General features: G+C 39.0%; 1 protein-coding gene across 8 annotated transcripts in view; it reads right to left on the bottom strand.

Annotated features, from left to right (window-relative positions):
* The window catches only part of LOC118922014 (nephrocystin-3), a 64,385-nt gene extending 55,329 nt beyond the window's left edge, over positions 1–9,056 (bottom strand). For 5 of the 8 annotated variants that reach the window (XM_057498823.1, XM_057498839.1, XM_057498827.1 and 2 more), the window contains exons 1-5: positions 8,606–9,055; positions 6,003–6,128; positions 5,281–5,431; positions 3,222–3,374; positions 2,066–2,199 (exon numbers count right to left, since the gene is read on the bottom strand). In XM_057498823.1, coding sequence (XP_057354806.1) covers positions 2,066–2,199; positions 3,222–3,374; positions 5,281–5,431; positions 6,003–6,128; positions 8,606–9,001 — 960 coding nt within the window. In that variant the 5' untranslated portion in view covers positions 9,002–9,055. Of the gene's footprint in view, positions 1–2,065; positions 2,200–3,221; positions 3,375–5,280; positions 5,432–6,002; positions 6,129–8,605 lie in introns of all 8 variants that reach the window. The other 3 variants (XM_036904285.2, XM_036904286.2, XM_036904292.2) reach the window with 2 other exon arrangements.
* Between the last annotated feature and the right edge of the window lie 13,417 nt (positions 9,057–22,473).

The raw sequence follows: 22,473 nt of genomic DNA, 5'->3' as shown, positions 1-22,473 counted from the left end.
TATAGCTTTTCTTCTTCCTTCCTAATTACAACCCTTAAATAGAATTCGTGCCTCATATCAAATTTACCGAGTATCATAACTCCTCCAAGTGGTAAAGATACCTCAAGACAAATGCTGGGCATAGAAGCTACGGGGCATAAATATGCAAAGAAATAAAAAGCTAACCATTTCAAACAATAAGGCTTCTCTCTCACTTACCAACTTTACATTTCACTGTATGTCCCCGGAAGATGACTGGTTAGCCAGAGACGGGTAAGATTCCTCAAGGGAGGAACAACCTAAGACAGGCACAGTCGCAGGGGGGGTCATCAGGTGAGAAATTGGGGATCAACAGAGGTGAGGCTTAGAACCTCACCCCCCCATTCTGAGAGAAATCTTCTGCATACGTGGATGTTTTACTGCCCTTGTCTAGCTTGGATTAACACATAGTCTACAGGCACACACCTGATATCTACATTTGCTCTCTTACAACACTAAACTATGTTTTCTACCTTTATCTTCTATCTACCTACCACTTCAGCATTTTATTAAAAATAATAATAAAGAGAGAAATGTGGTATCCACATATAAATCAAGTATAAAAATCAAATGAGTATTCATATTTGAACTGACTGTTTATAGTTCATAATGCATGAGCAAAACCGAAGGTTTCTGTGATGGCTGCCCTTGTACTGTTCACCATGTAAGAACTTATTCACTATGTAAGAATTTGTTCTCCATGTAAGAACTTGTTTGTTATGCCTCAGAAGATTGGAGACTGACGAAAATTAGGCTTGGGGTGGATTAATGATTGTGCATTGAGCATTAACTCCCCTATAAAGAATTTTATTGTTGTTAACAACCATTTGATCAATAAATATGAGAGATGCCCTCACAAACAAACAAAAAAAAGTACACACTTCCAATGGTAAAACAATAAGTAACCGGGATGCAATGAATATAGTCAAGATATTGTAACCGCTTGGTATGGTGATAGCTGGTACCTAGAATTGTCATGTATATAAATGTTGAATCACTATGTTGTACACCTGAAACTAATGTAATGTAATACTGTGTGTCTACTACCCTTCAATAAAAAATAATTATCTACAAAAAAAAAAAAAAATACATTGGTCTATAACAAATTAAGTTACTAAGTAATGATTATGCATTAAATCAGTAATTCCTTCAACAGCTATTTGGGAATAAATTATGCTCAGTTAGTGAATGGAAACTTTGGTTTTGAAAATATTTTATCTTTTTACCAAAATTGAATATCAAAAAGGAAAGCTAAATGAATTCATTAATCAACCATTTGGTAGATGTTATACAGCAGGTAGAGTATGTAATATATAGATTTATTTAAAATTCAGTTTCAACAGCAGTGGGCAAACCTTTCCTGTAAAAGGCCAGATGGTAAATATTTTTACAAATTAGTAATACCCAAACAACTTGGGTTTTTTGGAGGAGGTTCTGTGGCCCATTCAGTCTGTCACAATCTATTCTGCTGTTGCAGTGTGAAGCAGCCAGAGGCAATATATAAATGAATGAGCGTGACTGTGTTCAAATAAAACTTTATTTATAAACACTAAAATCTGAATTTCATACGATTTTCATGTCACAACGTATTAATTCAATTTTGTTTTTTTCTGACCAATAAAAAATGTAAAACCAATCTTAGTTCTGGGTCATAGAAAGCAGGCTCCAGGCCAGATTTGGCCCATGGGCTGTATGTAATTTGCCAGCCCCTGCCTTAGATTAACTGCAGCAGTTGCCTTGAAAACTTAAAAATCATAAGAAGGATTAAATTGTGTTATTCAAAGGTAGAACTGGCAGATGTTAACTAAAGCAGGCACTATCAATGGTGGTCTTAAATACTGTGGAAAATCTAATGAAGCATTCAAAAGCATAAAGTTCCAAGGCCTTATTTTGAATACACTGCTAATACTGAGCACGATTTTCTTTTAGGCCCAAAATTATTCCTATTCTTTAAGGCATATAATCTAGTAGGTAGTGGCATCAAAAATAGGGCACACATGAACTTGCATTTTAAATCAGTGAATATAGAATTTGTAAATGTCCTCACCTTGAGGAAAAGATCCATTTCAGGCTGGGTTTCATCTGTATAAATGAGGTAACATCTGACAGTGTTACTCCACAGAGAATGTGAAAACAAGGGAGGAACTTGTAATAAACTAGCTACGGCAATATCCCAGTCATCTGAAAATAGAATTTCTTGTAAGTTCATGAAAAAAATTACCAGAAGATATTTGACAAGACCATATTTTTAAAAGCCTGAAAAAACACAGACATCACAGAATGGAATCTGATCTCACTTGTTAATTCTGACATAGCTTCTAGAATAACATATTAGAAGAAATCAGTTCCCTAACTTCAAATTCTATCCCTGGACTTAAAGAAATCAATGTTGCCAGTGGTTTTTGCAGGGATACAAGTGGTTCCAGGCAAATGTCATGCACCTATGTTACATGAGCTGTTCAATTAGTTTGCTACTTGAGGAGAGCCTACATTTCAAAACTGGCCTATGGTTTTACCTACTTATTGGTCTTGAGCTATATTTAGTCAAAAAGAAAGTTCAAGAATGGCATAAAATGAAAAGTAACCATATGCTACCTAATGAGAATGAACTTCTTAAGACTTACTGGCTACTTCAAAAGGTGTAATTAAAAAAATGATTTTCATTTTACTAATAGATAATTTTATATTTTTTAGAAAAAAGAGTAGAGCTACTTATTAACATCTCAGATCTGTACTGCTATTGAAATTACAAACAGATGTTAAGATCTTTTCTGGACACCAAATTATATAAAAATAATGAAAATATTCTTTTGACTAAGAATACTATCTTATATAACTGCAGTTTTGTATTCTACTCCATTGCATGCTCTAACCTTCATCATCCATCATCAAAGACGCAGAGGGAAAAGACCAAAAACTACTCTCTCTGATCCACTAAAACACCTAAGAATTCAGACCAGAAGCTCAGTCAGTCAGACTTGGTTGGCCAGTTTGGCCGGGGAGCACCAACTGATCCTGATGTGAATGATGTAACTCCATCAGCTCTGGTCCTTGACAGCACTAGGACATGATGGTTTGACAGTGGAAGACACCCAGAATACAAATCTCATGTTCTAGAGAAGGCAGTTCTCCCAGCCCAAGGTTATAGTACATGAAATAGTTCCTACCACTAGCCAAGGTAACTGGCAAATGGCATGTGTTACCTCTGTTGACATTTGCAAAGGGTCCTTCTACATCTATAGAACTGTGGGCGAGCTCAGGGCCTCTGAAGGACTGCTGAAGCTGGATCATACTCCCTATGGAAGGCTCGCTTCCCAAGGCTCCACCAGTCCAATATTCACACGGGGTTCCGGCAGCTGTAAGGCAAGACATTTTATCTTGTGAAAACCAAATTACTATATGTTTGAATACTTACGACATGAACCAAACAGGATCTCTAATTTTTAAAAAAGCTACAATTATAAATACAACAAATATTCAAACTTTAATGATTTTGAAAGTTCTTTGACATGACTTCAGGCAAGTTGGAAGGTGGAGAAAATTCTCATTATCATCTCAAATTCAAAGAGAATTAAAAAGAAAAACATTAAAAGAAATGAAGAATACAAAAACAAAAGGAATTATAGTAACAGAGAAGTTATAAGCACACCCACACAAAAATTCTAAAAAACATTTCTAATGGTATGGTTTAGGTATCAATGTAAAATATGAAGGAAAGAATTTCAAAGGAAGACTATCACTAGCACATCAGTAATTAATATTTGTAATTTATTAGGATATAAGCTAAGGATGTAAGGAATACATCTTATTTAACCTCTCAGAGCAACACAATTAATGTCTGAATGAATAGATATTTATGAACATGTTTTTTTGTAAATTTTAATTGCCAGAATATCTACATGGTATTCTTGATTAAGTAAACTGATATTTGGGTTATATCTCTGGCAAAACTGAGATTATTATTTGCAGGTCTTTGAATTTTAAATGAGTGACATTCCCTTGGGCATTCCTTCTTCATGTTTAAATCAAAGTACAAGGAAAGACCTAGTAGGAAATACTAACTTATTTTTGTTAAATGGCCAAGACAATTCAAATAGTTTTGAAACTCTATAACAGTTTACATGTCAATATTGACATAACCATTAACACTAATAAAAGCATCCTGTTAGTTACTCTGTAAGAATCACTTCATTTTTTCCCCTTAAAAGTTATAAGAAAAATTACATCCATAGGGGTTGGGGTTGGGTGACAGGCAAAATGGATGAAGGGGATAAAGAAGTACAAACTTCCAATTATAAATTAAATTAGTGATAGGAATAAGAGATACAGCATGGGGAATATAGTCAATTTTTAAAAAGTAATAAAAGTCCTGGGATGCTGGCCATACTCCAATGGTATGAAACTGTAAATTAAGAGGGAATTGTTAGTTGCCACATTTCACTCCGAAATATATTAGTTTGTACAAATATAATTACATTTTTTATAACTGGGAGAGTTATTGCATTTTTCTACCGCATTTAAAATAGAATCTTTTCCTCTTTTCACTATTAGTCATATTTTATTAACATTTTCTTAGAACACAGTGGACACTCCATGATTCCAGGTTTTTCTGATTTCTAGAAAAAACATATTTTATGTTTAATTATAAAATAAAACTTTTTTGGTACTTCACAAAATTGCACTGGAAACCACTCAATGAAATTCTGTGCAGATATTCTAACTGATAGTTGCAAAGACTACATCATTAGGTAGAAAAATAATGTGGCAGAGACTACTAACTATGGTGCAATATCCATTTTCTCCTTCTTCCTTTAATAACAGAACCCCAAACTTTAGGTGGTTATATGGCTTTCCTACTACGATTTTACACTTTCCAATCTTCCTAGGTGTGTTTCTGGCCAATGGGATTTGAGTGGACATAATAGGTATATCTTTCAGAATGTGCTTCCAAGGAAAGGAACATATTTCCTTCCGTCTTCCCCTGGCTAAAATGTAGAGGTGATGGGGGACCTGGAGGAGCTATCAGAACAGAGAGAAAAGCTATGAGTTAAGGTTGGCAGAGCAACAAGACAGAAGGAGTTTCAGTCCCTTGCAAGGTCATGGACTTCATGGAAAAAAACTGACATAACAGCTGAAAAATAAAAAGTGCAACTGTATTTGCAACAGTGATCACTTATAAGCAAAAGGATTCAAAGTTGGCTCAACAATATAATCACACCTATACAGAAAGCTCAAAATATTATATATAGGAAACAAATTTACCAGTAATATCTGTACAGTTGTCATCCGAATCAGACTCCCCAGGATCAAACACTTGGATCCCCTGAGCCCGTAGCCTCTGAAGTTTGCTCTCCAGCTCTCGCTTGGCCCTCAATAAATCCTGAATTTCATTTTCCTTGGTCTCCCTAAAAATCTTTAAAAGAAGAACTTTAATTTTGAAAACTTTTCCATAATCAAAAAATTGTGTCCTCAACCTTTAAGGGCAAAATCTTTCATTCATAAAACCAATATTCATTTGGTCCTTCATCTACTCTTTTATAGGGTAAATAATCTGAGTACCTTCACCTCACTATTTTGTAACTGGAACCTTCTGGAACTCTGGCAGGATTCACGTCTGCAATGTTGGGGTTACCTTGTACACCGCATGATGTTTAGAAAATCTGTCCTCCTCCCACTAAATGCCAGTAATGCCCTCCCATACAAAACATCCCCAAACATTTCCAAATGCCTTCTCCCATATAGAAGCACTTTTCTTTTTTTTTCCTTCAAAATCCCTATTAAAGTGTTTTACATCTTTTCTTTGAAACTATATCAAGTTTACCAGTTCCAACTCAAAAATGTAACAGGTTCTCTGCTCTAGTTTTTTTAACTTTCAGGATTTCTATATGACTTACTTCTATTTATTCACCACAGCACTACATGAACTTTTCAAACATACTATTTTTATTCTATATCACTTTGGGAGTAAAATGTATCGAATTTACCTTGAACTGCCTTTTGACTTTATCTCTGTCATGTTCAAATGTAGCTGCTCTCTCCATTGCTTGGTATTTTGCTTCTAAAGCACTTTCCTTTTCCCGAAGTATCTTCTGGTAAGTTTTTTGAAGTGCCTGGAATAATTTAACCTTGTTATTTCTAACAAAAATAGTATTCCTCTCATATTTTACATTATCTTATATACACATTACACATCTTAGAATTTTAACAATCTGCTTACTATTTTATCAAGATTTGCATAATGCCATTTTATTCAAACACATAGTGAAAAATGCAAACATGTTTGAACTATAATAAATGAAGACACTTCAACATTAAGCTTTCAGTGGTAATCAGCACTTTTCCTTAATTCTGCAACAGTTTTTGAAGCTTCCCTGCACCTCAGTTTTCCCAAATTGTAAGGACACAAGAGTATAATTTGCAAGGCTTAATTTGAAGGGCAATTAATTCTATGAGACCCTGTTCTCCTTGGTCTATGTCTTACCCATCTTGCTATCTCCCGAGCTCATGGTGCCTGATATACTGCAGGCCTCCAGTAAATATCTGACTGAACGAATTAAATAAATATGGAAGAGTTGTTTTAAATGCCTAGATATGTGAGAAAGTAACCAAAAGGGTTACATAAGGAATCAGGATCTGTCACAGGAGGAACCTGGGACTGTGGCACTGTCACCCTTACAACACTCTGCCCTGGTTGGTCCAGCCTTCTTTTCTACCTCCATCTTACAGTCGTTTCCATTGGACGGTGGCTTGAATGCATGAAATGTGTAAGTCCATATTATCCATGCAAGTGTATTTAACACTGCCCAGTAGGAAAACTGATAAAACACCAGATAGATTAGTGATTAGTTTGTTTTCCCAGATAACAGTGCTAATTATACAACAGCTAATGGGGGACTGAGGGAGGTTTAACTAGAATGTCTACACTAGACAGAAGAAGCCTTCTCCCTTTCAGAAAGATCTGTCTGAGGTATTTATTTATTCAGTCCTTACTGGGATGAACTCAGGAACACTCGGGCTGTCTAGAAGTCTCTTCCACAGTAAACAAGAAGAAAGTACAAGAACTACAACTTTCAGAAGGGCCGAAAACTGATGGCACAAAGTCTCACAATTTTGCTAATAGAAAAGCAACCATTCACTTTATACCCAATTTTAACTGGTTAAAACTGATCCACTACAGGGAGGGCATACAATAATTGTTTTTGACAATATTGCTTCTCTCTCACTTACCAACTTTACATTTCCCTGTATGGCCCCGGAAGATGACTGGTTAGCCAGAGACGGGTAAGATTCCTCAAGGGAGGAACAACCTAAGACAGACACAGTCGCAGGGGGGCCATCAGGTGAGAAATTGGGGATCAACAGAGGTGAGGCTTAGAACCTCACCACCCCTGTTTTGAGAGAAATCTTCTGCATCCATGGATGTTTTGTTGCCCTTGTCTAGCTCGGATTAATACTTAGTCTATAGGCACAGACCTGATCATCTACATTTGCCTTCTTAGAGCACTAAATTATGTTTTCCACCTTTATCTTGCATCCACCTACCACTTCAGCATTTTATTAAAAAATAATAATAACAATAATAATAATAATGGAGAAATGTGGGATTCACATATAAATCAAGTATAAAAATCAAATGAATAATCATATTTGACCTGATTGTTTATAGTTCATGATGCGTGATCAAAACCAAAAGTTTCTGTGATATGACTGCCCTTGCACTGTTCACCATGTAAGAACTTATTCACTATGTAAGAACTTGTTCACCATGTTAAGAACTTGTTTGTTATGCTTCAGAAGATTGGAGACTGTTGAGAATTAGGCTTGGGGTTGATTAATGACAGTGCATTGAGTCCTCTATACAGAATTTTATTGTTGTTAACAACCATCTGATCAATAAATATGAGAGATGCCCTCTCAAAAAAAAATTGTTTTTGAGTAAATTAATCAAATGAATTTGATTAATCCAAGAGAATGACTACACCTAGGAAACGTTTTCAACCACAGCAGTTAAGATGATGAAAATCGAGGCTTCCAGAAAAAAATCACGTCAAGATCATTAAAATTCAAGAGCTATGGAACTTCACAAAGAAACAGTGACATAAGCTGCACCACGGCGGTCTAAAATTTAAGAGTTGTGTGTGTGGCGGGGTGGGGGGTTAGTTAAAAACTCCAGGAAGAGTTTTATGAGTTGCTTCAGCAGATGTCACTACAGTCTTTTTTGAGTATGTGTGCTGTGAGCCTACTTCCCTGGCCCGATGGAGACTGGCATTTGCTGCGTCAGGACACTGAGGGTAAAATTGCTCATGGTGTCTATTCCTGAATGAACCAGAAATAGAAAAGGGGAGGGGTTAGTTAAATCAGTTTAAACCTCAAAAGAATACGTCCCCTCAAATTAAAATGCAGAGCATTTTCTACTCAACTTTCAAAACTACTTGGTTTGGAGAGAGGATGGACGAGGGACGGGGCCAGGCGTCCAGACACCAGCCTGGCACTGCGGCCAAGCGGCTGAGCGGCCGTGGGTGGGCCCCGGGCCTCTTGCTTCGCGGGTGTCGAGGCCGCCCAGCCGCGCACCCAGGCCCGGCGTTACCTGCAGCTCCGCCCGCAGCCGCTTGTTCTCCGTGTCCAGCTTGGCCTCGCGGCGGCCCATGGACAACAACTCCTGGTTCTTGCTGACCCGGAAGATCTCGTACTCCTTCTTCAGGCGATCATACTCGGCCGCCGCGTACTCCAGCTCGGGCACCGACGAGCCGGTAGACTTGAAGCTAGCCCCCAGCAGCCCGCCGCCGCCCGCCCCGCGGGACAGCACCCCGGGCCCGGCCCCCGTCGCAGCCGCTCCCGCGCCCCGGCGGAACGAGCTGCGCAGCAGCCGGGCCTTGGGCTTCACCTCCACTGGGATCTCGCAGGCCTCGCCGCCGCCCGCCCCGTACGTGTCCTCGATCACCTCCCCGCCCGCGGGGCTCACGAGCGACGAGGCGGTGCCCATGGCGCAGGCGGCTGTCTCACTACCGAGAGGAGTTATCAGGTGGGGGCGGGGAGTGACTGGCCGTAGGGGGCGGGGCAAGGGGTGGGCAAGGGGGCGGGGCGAGGCGAGCCGCGCAGCGGCCGCGCTCAACCTTCAGGGGAGCCTTACGGGCGAGCGCGCACGGCTTCCCTCAGCTCGCTGCCCGCGCCCCAGCCCGCCCGAGGCTCCCTGACCTGAGCGTGTCTCTCAGGGAGCATAGGCCTGGGACCACAGTCAACACACCTCGGCTGCTGCTGTTCTGTCCTGCCGCCGCCCTCACCTAGTGCTCCTCTACGAAGGCAACTGGGACAGCTGAGAAGTTTATTGAGCACCTGCTACGTGCCTCTCCTGTGTCTGTCAGAGGAGTAGTTGGAATGACCAGCAGCACGTAGTATCAGCCAAGAAAAAGCTTTCAGGCCTTAAAGCCTGAGACCACCAGAGACTATCCTTAGACAAGGTGAGGTTTTTGACTTTTTACAATAATGAACACTGAGGACCTCACATTAGAGGACCTGTGGGTCATTTCACCAAATAAAGGGAAAGAGAATATTACAGTACTTGGGAGAAGGTTGGGGTTTAGGTGACATAAATAGGAAGGGACATGGAGGTAACTGTTGCAGACTTTAACATTAGGAGAAGGGTAGGGTTGGCATCTTCTCTCTTAACCTGTCTTGGGTTTTTGCCCCTCTGCCTGCTAACTTCTAATCTCTCCAGAGCCCTGAGACACAGAGCAAGAAAGGCTTTATTTGGTTGGCACTGCTGTGAGCTGTAAGTTGGTGCTCTTGAGACTTGGTATACTGTTAAAACTGGCCTTTCTTCTCATAGGCAGTTTTGTAAGTTCTTTAGAGACCCTTCTCCCCCTCATAACTGGAAATCTTTCATCTTAAATTCCCTTAACCTGGGCTGGGGCAGCTCTAAGCCAGCTGCCGCTCACTCCCTCAGCTGTAAGGAATCCAGTGATGCTTTACGCATCCTCTCTGCTGATGTTTCTTCATCCCTCCAGGGTCCCCTTTGGACAGACCCAAGATACTTGCCCACGTGACCCACATCTGCTCCACAGGTGTTACAGGTCAGGTTTCTTGGGAAGCCAACTCTGACATGGAGATAATCATGCAAGATATTTTTTAAGAGACTGCCCTTAGATTGAAACCTATGGACAGGAAGGGGAAAAAACAAGACTGGGCAGCAGAAGTTGAACTTTCCTACAGTCTCAGCAGAGGCCTCAGCCAAGCAACAGGGAGTTCTGAAGCTGGGATTGCCCTACAGAGTTGTCCTAAATTGGGGTCTTTATGCCCCCTAAACCAGCTAGTTATCATTCCTCTTCAACCAAAACAGTCCCTGTAGGGACTGACCATTAAAGGCTATCTGCTGACATCACTTACAGTGGCTGGAGGAACAAATCTTTCAGATGTCACAACATCTACTGCAATAGGAAACACCTTTGCCCCAAAGAACTCTAGGAATGCAGGCCAATTCTAACCCCCTCCATCAGAGTAGCTAGTCATCTTTTCTCTCATCCTTCAGATTTTCTTTAGGAGGAAATCAGACACCAGCCCATTGTGTTCTTCAAACTCCAGGAGATATATATATTCTTCAGGTAGTCCCTAACATAAAAGGAAATATTCCTACCATCACAGCACCCCAAGAACTCTCTCCCTTTTTGAAGTCCTCTTGAATTTCCATGTCTTGTGACCTTAATGTGGATCAGTGGTTTAAGGATCATCCGTTAGATTTCTGACCACCTCCTTTGAAATATCCTGCACCTTAGTCTTATACCTCCTTCGCAGTGTGCCTCAGCTGAAGATTTCCATTATTACACTTGTGTAATAAAATAAAAAGCCATCACCCATTCCCTCTCAACTAATAACAAACTACACTAACTTCCCGCAGCTTGTGGAGTAAATTCTGATTCTGCAGCCTGTGACCAAGTGCTCTGACTCAATGAATCTTTCCTTTCCCCACCCCTCATCTATCCAGTAATATCTCTGTACCATGTTCCTCCACCCTAGTCAGGCTGATTATCTTCTCCTCCTCATATCAACCTTGTTCTTATTTCCTTTCTGTGTTCTCCATCAACCCTCACTTCTTTCAAAGTCTAGCTGCTTTCTCTAAGAAACTACCTGGATAATCATATATTTCAAGAATTTGCATATCATTAATTTCAATTCAACGATCCTCAGCTACTATGTGCAAAGTACTGTACTTAACTGTTTCCTGAACTTGTTCTCCATTAATTGTGTCTACATTCTGTCAGTCTTGGTTTTTTGGTAGTTGTTATTGTTACACCATTTGTTGCATAGATTCATTGCCAGCAACCCTTAATGAAGTCCTGAAAACATAATGTTATGATGACCCAGAGATGTCAAATGTGGCCCCAGTTCTCAAACGGCATATGAATTGTCACTGCTTTCCTTAAAAACCTTTAAATGGTTTTGCAGATGCCCCAAATCACAAATCCAGGTTTGCTGAGGTCATGGATGCTTTCCCCTATATGTTGATTACTGGCTATCCCTCTCCTCAAGGACAATATGTACAAATTCAGCATGTATACTGACCTTGGGTAACTGTTGATTAATGCCTAAATGCCCTGAGTGAGTGAGCCCAGAGGCGATCACATATAGGGTGCTAACTGATAGTAGAATTGTGTGGTTGGTTTTTAGCCTGTTTCATAATCCTAAAACATCACAGAATTTAGTCTAATTACAGCTTAAAATTTGCTTCCTCTCTTTACGATGAATTTAACCCACATAGCCGATGTTTATGCAGTTTGTCTGCATTTTGAAAGGATAAGTTTGACTACAGAAATATGGTGAGGAGTAAGGTCTCTGGCAGGCAGTTTATGGTTGATTAAAAGGCTACAAATTTTTTAACAATCCTTCCATTGCAACGTGATGTTTATGATGAGGATAAGCTTCATAATTTGTAGGGCCCAGTGCAAAATGAAACTGTAGTGCCATTTGTTCAAAAACTTTAAAGAATTTCAAGATGGCAACGGCAGAGCATTAAACCAAGCAGAGGGCACTGTTGATGTAGCTACTCTTGGGGTTCTTCAAGGGGTCACACACCCACGACTCCTGCCTGTTCGTGACTGGTCCTTTTAAACGTGGTTGTGTTCTGTGACTGCTTGGATCAGTAGACTGTGGCAGAGATGACACTGCCTTGTTGAGCCCAGACGTTGAGAGAATGTTAGCTTCTACTTCCTGTGTCTCAGAGCACTTGAGAGCCTTGAACTACTGTGCAAAAAGAGCTGCTACACCAACTGAGACCACCAGACTGGAGAGGGTATGTGTAGGCTCTGGGGAACAGTCCTACAGCTGTCCTTTTAGCCGGGGCAAATTAAGTGAAGCCATCTTGGACCTATTTGCCTAGCTTCCAGCCTATTTGCTAGCTTGATACCACTAGGTGACTTCAGTCAACACCCAGGGAGAGTTATCACCTGACCTTTGCCCAAATTCCTGACTCACAAAATCATGACATACAATATTGTGGTTGGTTCAAGCTACTGAATTTGGGGATAACTTCTTCTCACAACTGGAATAAGAGAAAAATTTCCCCACATTTGGTTAAGGTAACTGGTAACCAATGCTGCTGCCTTTTAAAATACTGTGATTTGTAGAATAAATTTCATTTGTATAGCTTAGTGTGTGTTTGGTCATCAGACTGTGAATCTCATAACTGCTTGAGATGCCTGTTAAAAATTGAGATCCACTGAATTTTAATTTCTGAGTCTGAGCATGCACATTTGCATGTTTAGTCAGCTCCCAGATGATGCTTATGCACTTTGGAATCTCAGAACCAATGAGACTGCATAAACATTGGCTATTTCTGTGGGCCCAATCCCTTGCTGCTCAGTGCAGTCCACAGCGTTCACATCACCTTAAAGCTTGTTAGGAACCCGTTTCTCAGGTGCTGTCACAGACCCACTGAATCACAATGTGCAGATTAAGAAAATGACTTGAATGTACTTTAAAATGTGAGAAACACTGCGGTAGAATAATGATTCTTAACCTTGGTTGCAAATCACAATTACTTAAGAGAACTTAAAAAAGTAAATACTGCTATGTAGGCTCCTCCCCAGACCAATTAGATTGGAATCTCCAGGAGTGAAGATCTGGCCATCACTATTTTTAAATTTTTTAATCAATCGTCAAGGGGGAAAACCAACGGTTTCATACTCACTGTCTCATTATTGCCTGCCTGTGTGCAATCCCCCTTTGTAACCAACTTGGCATGTTTGTGTGCATGCAGATTCTATTTAAGCTTTCTTGCCTTTCATTGCAGTTCATGATAGTGAGTGCACATGTTCGTTTGACCATATTGATAGTATTGTGCTTCAATTTTAGAGCTAGACATGGCATCACAAATGGGTCAAAAATGTCCCTGACAAAATTTATCACCCTGGGAAAAATCACCTAATTGGAAATACTTCGTGGAGTCTTTAAAAAGAAAGGGACTTTACAGAAGGAAGAGATTCTAATTCTCATTAAAATTGCCAACCTTTTCCCAGGCTGTTTACTTCTGCTCATTTCTACCAAGCGAACTCTGATTCCTTAAGTCTCTTGCTACAAAGTCTTGTAAGCATGAATCGGATTTCAGGAATTAATTAACAATGGCGAACATCTAAATCTGATTAAACATCTGCAATTTAACACTTCTACCACTAGGGGGGCAGTATAGCTCAGGAAAAATTAATGTGGCTGGTAATTTGTGTATATGAAAAGGAACCATTCTTATGTGAAGATGAAGGTTAAAGAATTCAACGTAGGTACTGGTGTTTTCAGTAGTGATCATCTACATCACCTTACTTAGTTCTGTCACAAGTAATGATAGCCTCTGGAAATTAGTGAGGAAGCAGACAAGAGCAAGGGGCTGCAAACTTTCTCTAAAGGACCAGAGAGTATGTATTTGACTCTCTGTGGGCCATATGGTCTCTGTCTCAATTACCTGACTCTGCCATTGTAGCACGAAAACAGTCATACACACGCTAAATGACTGGGCATGTCTGCATTCCCGTTAAACTTTATTTGCAAAAGCAGGTGGCAGGGTAGGTTTGGCTTGAGGGCTGTAATTCGCTGACCCCTGAACTAGAGGGGTAATTTTCAAACCTGGATTGTTTTCAGAAGTACCTGGAGAGCTTGTTAAAAATGTAGAGTCCTAGACCCCACATCAAATCTACTGAATCAAAATATCTGTGAATGGGGCCCAGGCATCTGAATTTTTAGTTTCCCACATGATTCTGAAAAATAAGAATTTAGTACCATTAGACCATAATAAAGTTAATTGCCCCTTCTGGGAACTATAATATGATATATAACATTGGCATATTATTTTCAGTATCTGATTAACTATCCATTATGCAAAAGTTATAAAAACAAAGCTTAGGTTCAGATGATCACCATGGGTACTGTCAAGGCACATCAATGAAGGTCTCATTCATGGGTAAATGTTTGAATAAAGAAGCCACTGGTTTGGGAGCTGTCTTTGTACTACAGCACATCCTAACCTGTCCTAATAGAGGGTAAACTGAATTAGTTTAAACAGGGAAGGGAAGGAGAGTGAAGAAAATGGAAAAAGGGGAAGGAAGAGTTTAGAGAGATGGTGGAATGTTGTGCAGTGCTTCCTCCAGTGTCCCAAACTTTCAATAAATGTACAAAACCTTACAAAAGTCTGCTGTGATTGGATTTTTTATTTTTTATTTGATTTGATTTTCCAGAAATTGGTGAAAAGGAGGAGTTTAATGTCTAGGCCAGTACAAGGCAACAAAGGCAACACAGGTGCACTGGGTGAGGAAGTTGGGTAAGAATATTTTAAATATAGCGTGTCCATTCCTCTTGACATGTGTTCTCTAGAGAGGGCTACCCTGGGCTGTTCCACCCTGACTAAGTACATAATGTGGGTGTATAAAGACCATGCTTTAAAAAGAGCTGCAGTGGGTTTTGTTAAGAATATGATAGCACATATATTTGCTTATGGTCCTAAAGCATACTGCACATTTTGACATTTGTTTAACAAATAAAACAGTTCTATTTTTCTAGAGCAGAAGCAGCCTCTGGGATGCAAGAAGCCATTTATTTCTTGCTTACCGAGGAATGTCCTTTTGTCTCTCAAGTTCAGGGCTATTCTCCCCACTCCTTCTATTCTCACTCACATTCAGCTGTGAAGTTGAATGTAATCTTAATTTACTTTATGGAACTACCCATCCCAAATCTGATAGCCAATGTCCACTTCAAACTTTCACTGGTGACTTATCACTTCCTACCCATGCTCATGACTCACGTGGCAGGAATTAGGCAAGGAGCCAGATTTAATCAGCTCCCTTGGAGGGGAATTTAAGTCATCTTCTCTACTATACAAATTTGAGAAAAAAATGTGCATTTTCTGACTTGTCACAACCAAGGAGAGTCAGCTGAGATCTGTCGTTGGAAAAATAAACTGTATTTCTTAACAAGTAATATATGGGTAAAACTGACAGGTTTTAACTTTCAAAGTTTATAACAAAGAGTTTATCTTTTAGATAAGATACATGATTATAAAATTATACTAACTTTTTATTTCATTTTATTTTTTTATTTTACTATCATTAATGTACAATTGCATGAACAACATTATGGTTACTAGACTCCCCCTATTGTCATGTCACCACGACATACCCCATTGCAGTCAATGTCCATCAGCGTACTAAGATGCTATAGAATCATTCTTGTCTTCTCTGAGTTATACTGCCTTCCCCGTACCTCCCCCCGCTACATTATACTAGCTAATTGTGATGCCCCTTTTTCCCCCTTATCCCTCCCTTCCCACCCATCCTCCCCAGTCTCTTTCCCTTTGATAACCGTTATTCCATTCAGGGTTCTATGAGCCTGCTGCTGTTTTATTCCTTCAGTTTTTCTTTGTTCTTATACTCCACAGATGAGTGAAATCATTTGATACTTGTCTTTCTCCACCTGGCTTATTTCACTGAGCATAATATCCTCTAGTTCCATCCATGTTGTTGCAAATCATAGGATTTCTTTTCTTCTTATGGCTGAATAATGTTCCATTGTATATAGGTACCACTTCTTCTTTATCCATTCATCTAATGATGGACAATTAGGTTGCTTCCATTTCTTGGCTGTTGTAAATAGTGCTGCGATAAACATAGGGGTGCATCTGTCTTTTTCAAACTGGGCTGCTGCATTCTTAGGGTAAATTCCTAGAAGTGGAATTCCTGTTTCAAATGGTGTTTCTATTTTTAGTTTTTTGAGGAACCTTCATACTGCTTTCCACAGTGGTTGAACTAATGTACATTCCCACCAGCAGTGTAGGAGGGTTCCCCTTTCTCCACATCCTCGTCAACATTTGTTGTTGTTTGTCTTTTGGATGGTGGACATCCTAACTGGTGAGGTGATATCTCATTGTGGTTTAAATTTGCATTTCTCTGATGATTAGGGATTTGGAGAATCTTATCATGTATCTGTTGGCCATCTGAATTTCTTCTTTGGAGAAGTGTCTGTTCAGCTCCTCTGTCCATTTTTTAATTGGCTTATTTGCATTTTGTTTCTTGAGGTGTGTGAGCTCTTTATATAACTTGGATGTCAACCACTTGTCAGATATGTCATTTATGAATATATTCTCCCTTACTGTAGGATGTCTTTTTCTTCCATTGATGATGTCCTTTGCTGTACAGAAGCTTTTCAGCTTGATATAGTCCCACTTATGCATTTGTGCTTTTGTTTCCCCTGCCCAGGGAGATATGTTCATGAAGAAGTTGCTCATGTTTATGTCCAAGAGATTTTTGCCTATGTTTTTTTCTAAGAGTTTTATGGTTTCATGACTTACATTCAGGTCTTTGATCCATTTTGAGTTTACTTTTGTGTATGGGGTTAGACAGTAATCCAGTTTCATTCTCTTACATGTAGCTGTCGAGTTTTGCCAACACCAGCTGTTGAAGAGGCTGTCATTTCTCCATTGTATATCCATGGTTCCTTTATTGTATATTAATTGACCATATATGCTTGGGTTTATATCTGGACTCTCTAGTCTGTTCCATTGGTCTGTGACTCTGTTCTTGTGCCAGTACCAAATTGTCTTGATTACTGTGGCTTTGTAGTAGAGCTTGAAGTCAAGGAGCATAATTTCCCCCACTTTATTCTTCCATCAGAGGATTGCTTTGGCTATACGGGGTCTCTGTGGTTCCATATGAATTTTATAAGTATTTGCTCTAGTTCATTGAAGAATACTGTTGGTATTTTGATAGGGATTGCATTGACTCTATAGATTGCTTTAGGCAGGATATTAATTCTTGACAATATTAATTCTTCCTAGCCAAGAGCATGGAATGTATTTCCATTTATTGGTATCTTCTTTAATTTCTCTCATGAGTGTTTTATAGTTTTCAGGGTATAGGTCTTTCACTTCCTTGGTTAGGTTTATTCCTAGGTATTTTATTCTTTTTGATGCAATTGTGATTGGAATTGTTTTCCTGATTTCTCTTTCTGCTAGTTCATTGTTAGTGTATAGGAATGCCACAGATTTCTGTGTATTAATTTTGTATCCTGCAACTTTGTTGAATTCAGATATTAGATCTAGTAATTTTGGATGGATTCTTTAGGTTTTTTATGTACAATATCATGTCATCTGCAAACAGGGACAGTTTAACTTCTTCCTTGCCAATCTGGATGCCTTTTATTTCTTTGTGTTGTCTGATTGCCGTGGCTAGGACCTCCAGTACTATGTTGAATAACAGTGGAGAGAGTGGGCATCCCTGTCTTCTTCCTGATCTCAGAGGAAAATCTTTCAGCCTCTCGCTGTTCAGTATGATGTTAGCTGTTGGTTTATCATATATGGCCTTTATTATATTGAAGTACTTGCCCTCTATGCCCATTTTGTTGAGAGTTTTTATCATGAATAGATGTTGAATTCTGTCGAATGCTTTTTCAGCATCTATGGAGATAATCATGTGGTTTTTGTCTTTCTTTTTGTTGATGTGGTGGATGATGTTGATGGATTTTTTAATGTTGTACCATCCTTGCATCCCTGGGATGAATCCCACTTAGTCATGGTGTATGATTCTTTTTATGTATTTTTGAATTTGGTTTGCTAATATTTTGTTGAGTACTTTTGCATCTACATTCATCAGGGATATTGGCCTGTAATTTTCTTTTTTGGTGGGGTCTTTGCCTGGTTTTGGTATTAGAGTGATGCTGTCTTCATAGAATGAGTTTGGCAGTATTCCCTCTTCTATTTTTTGGAAAACTTTAAGGAGAATGGGTATTATGTCTTTTCTAAATGTCTGATAAAATTCAGCAGTGACTCCATCTTGCCTGGCTGTTTTGTTTTTGGGTAATTTTTTTATTACTGATTCAATTTTGTTGTTAGCAATTGGTCTGTTTAGATTTTCTGTTTCTTCTTTGGTCAGTTTTGGAAGGTTATATTTTTCTAGAAAGTTGTCCATTTCTTCTAGGTTACCTAGTTTATTGGTATATCAATTTTCATAGTATTCTCTAACAATTTTTTGTATTTCTGTGGTGTCCATCATGATTTTTCCTTTCTCATTTCTGATTCTGTTTATGGGTGTAGATTCTCTTTTTCTCTTAATAAGTCTGGCTTAGGTTTTATCTATTTTGTTTATTTTCTCAAAGAACCACCTCTTGGTTTCATTGATTCTTTCTATTGTTTTATTCTTCTCAATTTTATTTATTTCTTCTCTGATCTTTATTATGTCCCTCCTTCTGCTGACTTTGGGCCTCATTTGTTCTTCTTTTTCCAGTTTCTATAATTGTGACTTTAGCCTATTCATTTGGGATTTTCCTTCCTTCTTTAATTAGGCCTGGATTGCTATATACTTTCCTCTTAGAACTGCCTTCACTGTGTCCCACAGACATTAGGGCTTTGTGCTGTTGTTATCATTTGTCTCCATATATTGCTGTCTTAATTTGGTCATTGATCTATTGATTATTTAGGAGCATGTTAAGCCTTCATGTGTTTGTGAGGCTTTTTGTTTTCTTTGTACAATTTATTTGTTGTTTTAAACCTTTCTGATCTGAGAAGTTGGTTGGTAGAATTTCAATCTTTTTGAATGTACTGAGGCTCTTTTTGTGGCTAGCCTACAGATAACACAGAAAGTGAGGAATAAGAGAAATGCAACAAGCAGGAGAAATTCAAGAACACAGAAAAGTTAGTCTTCTATATGGTCATAATAAATACTGTTTTGGGATTTTCCACAGGGTTGGAAGTGGGTGTTTTTTATTGTGTCCCTCTGTTGCACAGACTTTGTCTTGCAGTTGGAGATGCCTAATGCAATCTTCCCCATCTGTGACTGACTTATCTTGTCATAGGATTCTTCTTGCAGCGAGCACCCTAATGATACTTAATGCTTGACCCATGCCTGAAGGTTGTGTCTGTTTTTGTCCATGAGAAACAGAGAAGGAGAGGAAGGGCCCCCAGATGTTAGATAAGTAGTACCTCCAGGGGATGAGGCACATATGGCTTACCAGGAGTAGCATCTGAGTCTTGTCACCAAATATGTTGTGGGTCAAGTTTGTTCTTGGTTCTTGTCCCTGGCAAAACAAAGAATTGAAAGGCAGAGACACAATAGCAAAGAGTGAAAGTTTATTTGAACAAGGGAGGAGTGGGCCCAAGTAAATATAAACAAAGGACCCAGACTTTTAGGGGAGGGTCTATTTAGCATGTCCTAGCTGGGAGGTGCCTCTTTGATTGACATTTCTAGTTATACACCCACTCCTCTTAGTGTGCATGTCTTTTCCCAAAATGCACACAGAAAAGCCCATGGGGGCTCAGTGGGAGAAAAGCTGCAATTTTATTTTTAATGAAGTTATGATGAGGTGTGGTTCGAGCAGTTCTTAGTTTTGTTTGTCCCTGTGTTCTGATCTGACTGGGACCAGTTTGCCTGGTCCCAATAGGCAAGGAAATTATATTCCTGCAAAGCCTATGTTGTCTTCAGATGCGACCCCCTAACTTACCTTTTTCCTTGAACCTCATCTTCCCCTTCCAAGGCTGCTCATGTTGGTCTTTCTACCTAATAATATTGCCAACAGTTTTGGAGTTGATCATAGACTTCCCAGAACTAGAAGTTTCTGGAACCAATTTTTGAGTCCTGAGGCACTAAAATACATTTAATCAGCCACCATATAAAAAACAAAGTAACTACAAATGGAGAAGAAACTATAGTTATCCATTGAATTTCAAAATTATACTGTTGTTCCTAAAATTGCTAAAGAGATTAGGATTATATACAATGGTCATCACTGTGATGTTATGCTTAACCACTGATGATCAAAATTCATCAGAACAATCTTTAGACTTAGAATGTGTCATGGCTTAGTTGCTAATATTGAACAATGTGGCACACAATTTAACAGATAAGTGTATGCTATTGCTGAGTACTTCTTAAAATGTGTACACTTTAATAATATTTGTTCTCAAAATTCTATTCCTAAATTGATAAGCCTTTAAAATATTTGCTGTTTTTAGAATTAAAGAAATGTGATAAATAATGGTGTCATTGAAAAGATGGAGAATGCCAAACAATTTCATTTGCATTATTCTTAGGATATAACTTTTTACTTTATATGTATTTGTATTGTCTTATTTTCCATACCAGGCAGGAAATTTATTGAAGGAAGAAACTGGGAGTACAATTAATGTATCTCTAATTTACATGGAATAGGTGCTTATAAATTCTTATTTGCCTGAAGAAATTAGGAGGAGGTGAAGGAGCATCAAAACAAGAGGGAAAGTAAAGAATTAAAGTGAGATGCTAGGTCAGCATCCAGACACAAATGCTGATCTGCCCAGCCTTTCTGACACCAACAGGCAAACCTCCAACATTTCCACCTACCTATTCATCTAGTCATTCACTGAGTCTCCATGCACTAGGAAGTAACACTGAGTTTTAAAAGAGAATGCAAAAATAAACTAAATACAATCTTTAATGGGGATGGGGCAGGACTTGTGTAAAAAACCCATGGATAGATATACATGTCCAGAGCAATGTATAAACACTGGAAATCATGAGAGTAAAGACAGTTCCAGCCTTCTACATGGAAATGTTACCAGTTGAGTTTGTTCTCCTCCATCCTTGTCCACGCTGTAATAAGGAATTGAAAGGCAGAGACACAACAGCAAAGCAGAGCGAAAGATTTATTTGAATACACTCCAAGGGAGGAGCAGGCCAGAGTCAAGGTAGACCAAGGCTCTGATCCATCAGGCAGGAGGCCTTTAAGTTACATTCTGGCTTGGAGTTGCCTCTTTGACTGACAAGGTGGGGTTGGTTTATTTACTGGCCTGTCTTCACATAGGACCCCCTACCTGAGCAGTTTGGGCATTTTTTTCTTTGAATGTTATCTGGGTGGCTTTTTTGTTTGAATCTTATCTTCCCTTTCCCCGTCTGCTCATGTCTATCTTTCTACCTAACATTCCTAACACAAATAGTAAAAATGGTGGTGTGTTCAAGATTAATGGCAAACAATTTATTTTCTTGCCTTTAAGCAATATTATTTTATTTATTGAGAATTTTAATAAAAAGTAATCGTTTGTATATCATGGATGCCCAGAAAGATTAGATGCTGTGGTTAGAATCCCTTCACTTTGATTTATTAGTCCTTATATTATCTGAATGCCATGTCACCGAGTACAGCTAATAAAAGCATGAACATTTGTCTTTGAGCAAGTTTGATTTGAGGTAAATAACACTAAACAATAGCCTATTGACAAGCAATTAAACACCACTTCTTTTCCTAGCACTGCTTTGAATTATGGTTGTCCTAATGGAAGCATCCTTACTTTAGAATTCCAATATAATCTAAGATGAGCAGAACCTTTTAGTTTGATTTTTGATAGAATCAGCAAAGATCCACTGCTCATCATCTTGACTGCTTATCTTCATTGACTGAGGCCAAAACAAAACAAAGATAAATAGCAAAATTCATTAACAATCCATTTACATCAACTGCAGCTTCAAACTGAACGGACATTATTCATGCCTATTGTCATTTCCGCAGGGAATATCACTTGGCCTTCCCCGGACAGAGTGGGGGGGCTTCTTAACTTCAGCTTCAGTGTAATTTAGTCAACTGTTCTGGAGAAACCTGGCTGAGGCAAAAAGAAGTAAGGTGGGTTTCTTCTTCCGTTCACGCTTTAACATTTATTTGAAGAACGAGGAATGCACAAAGAGATACCAGAAGGAAGTGGTGCTCTTCAAAAGAATGTCTGGAAAGAAAGGTGGTCCTCACAATGCTATACTAAAAAAGTCACAGGAGTTATTTGCCTCATTCAAGATACTACTGAGGTCAGCCCAGAAGAACGTTTACAAGACAAAGTTTATTATAATACTCTCCTGTCAATGAAGAAGCAATTTCACCACCTAGATTTGATGATCCAGATGTTGTGAAATAAAGGAAACTTATGAGCCTTTGTCCTCTAGAAAGCATTTTTTAAGGAAGAAGCTAAACTAA

The sequence above is a fragment of the Manis pentadactyla genome, chromosome 1, assembly GCF_030020395.1.
Source record: "Manis pentadactyla isolate mManPen7 chromosome 1, mManPen7.hap1, whole genome shotgun sequence".
NCBI classification, from domain to species: domain Eukaryota; kingdom Metazoa; phylum Chordata; class Mammalia; order Pholidota; family Manidae; genus Manis; species Manis pentadactyla.
This window is presented reverse-complemented; position numbering and strand designations above follow the sequence as displayed.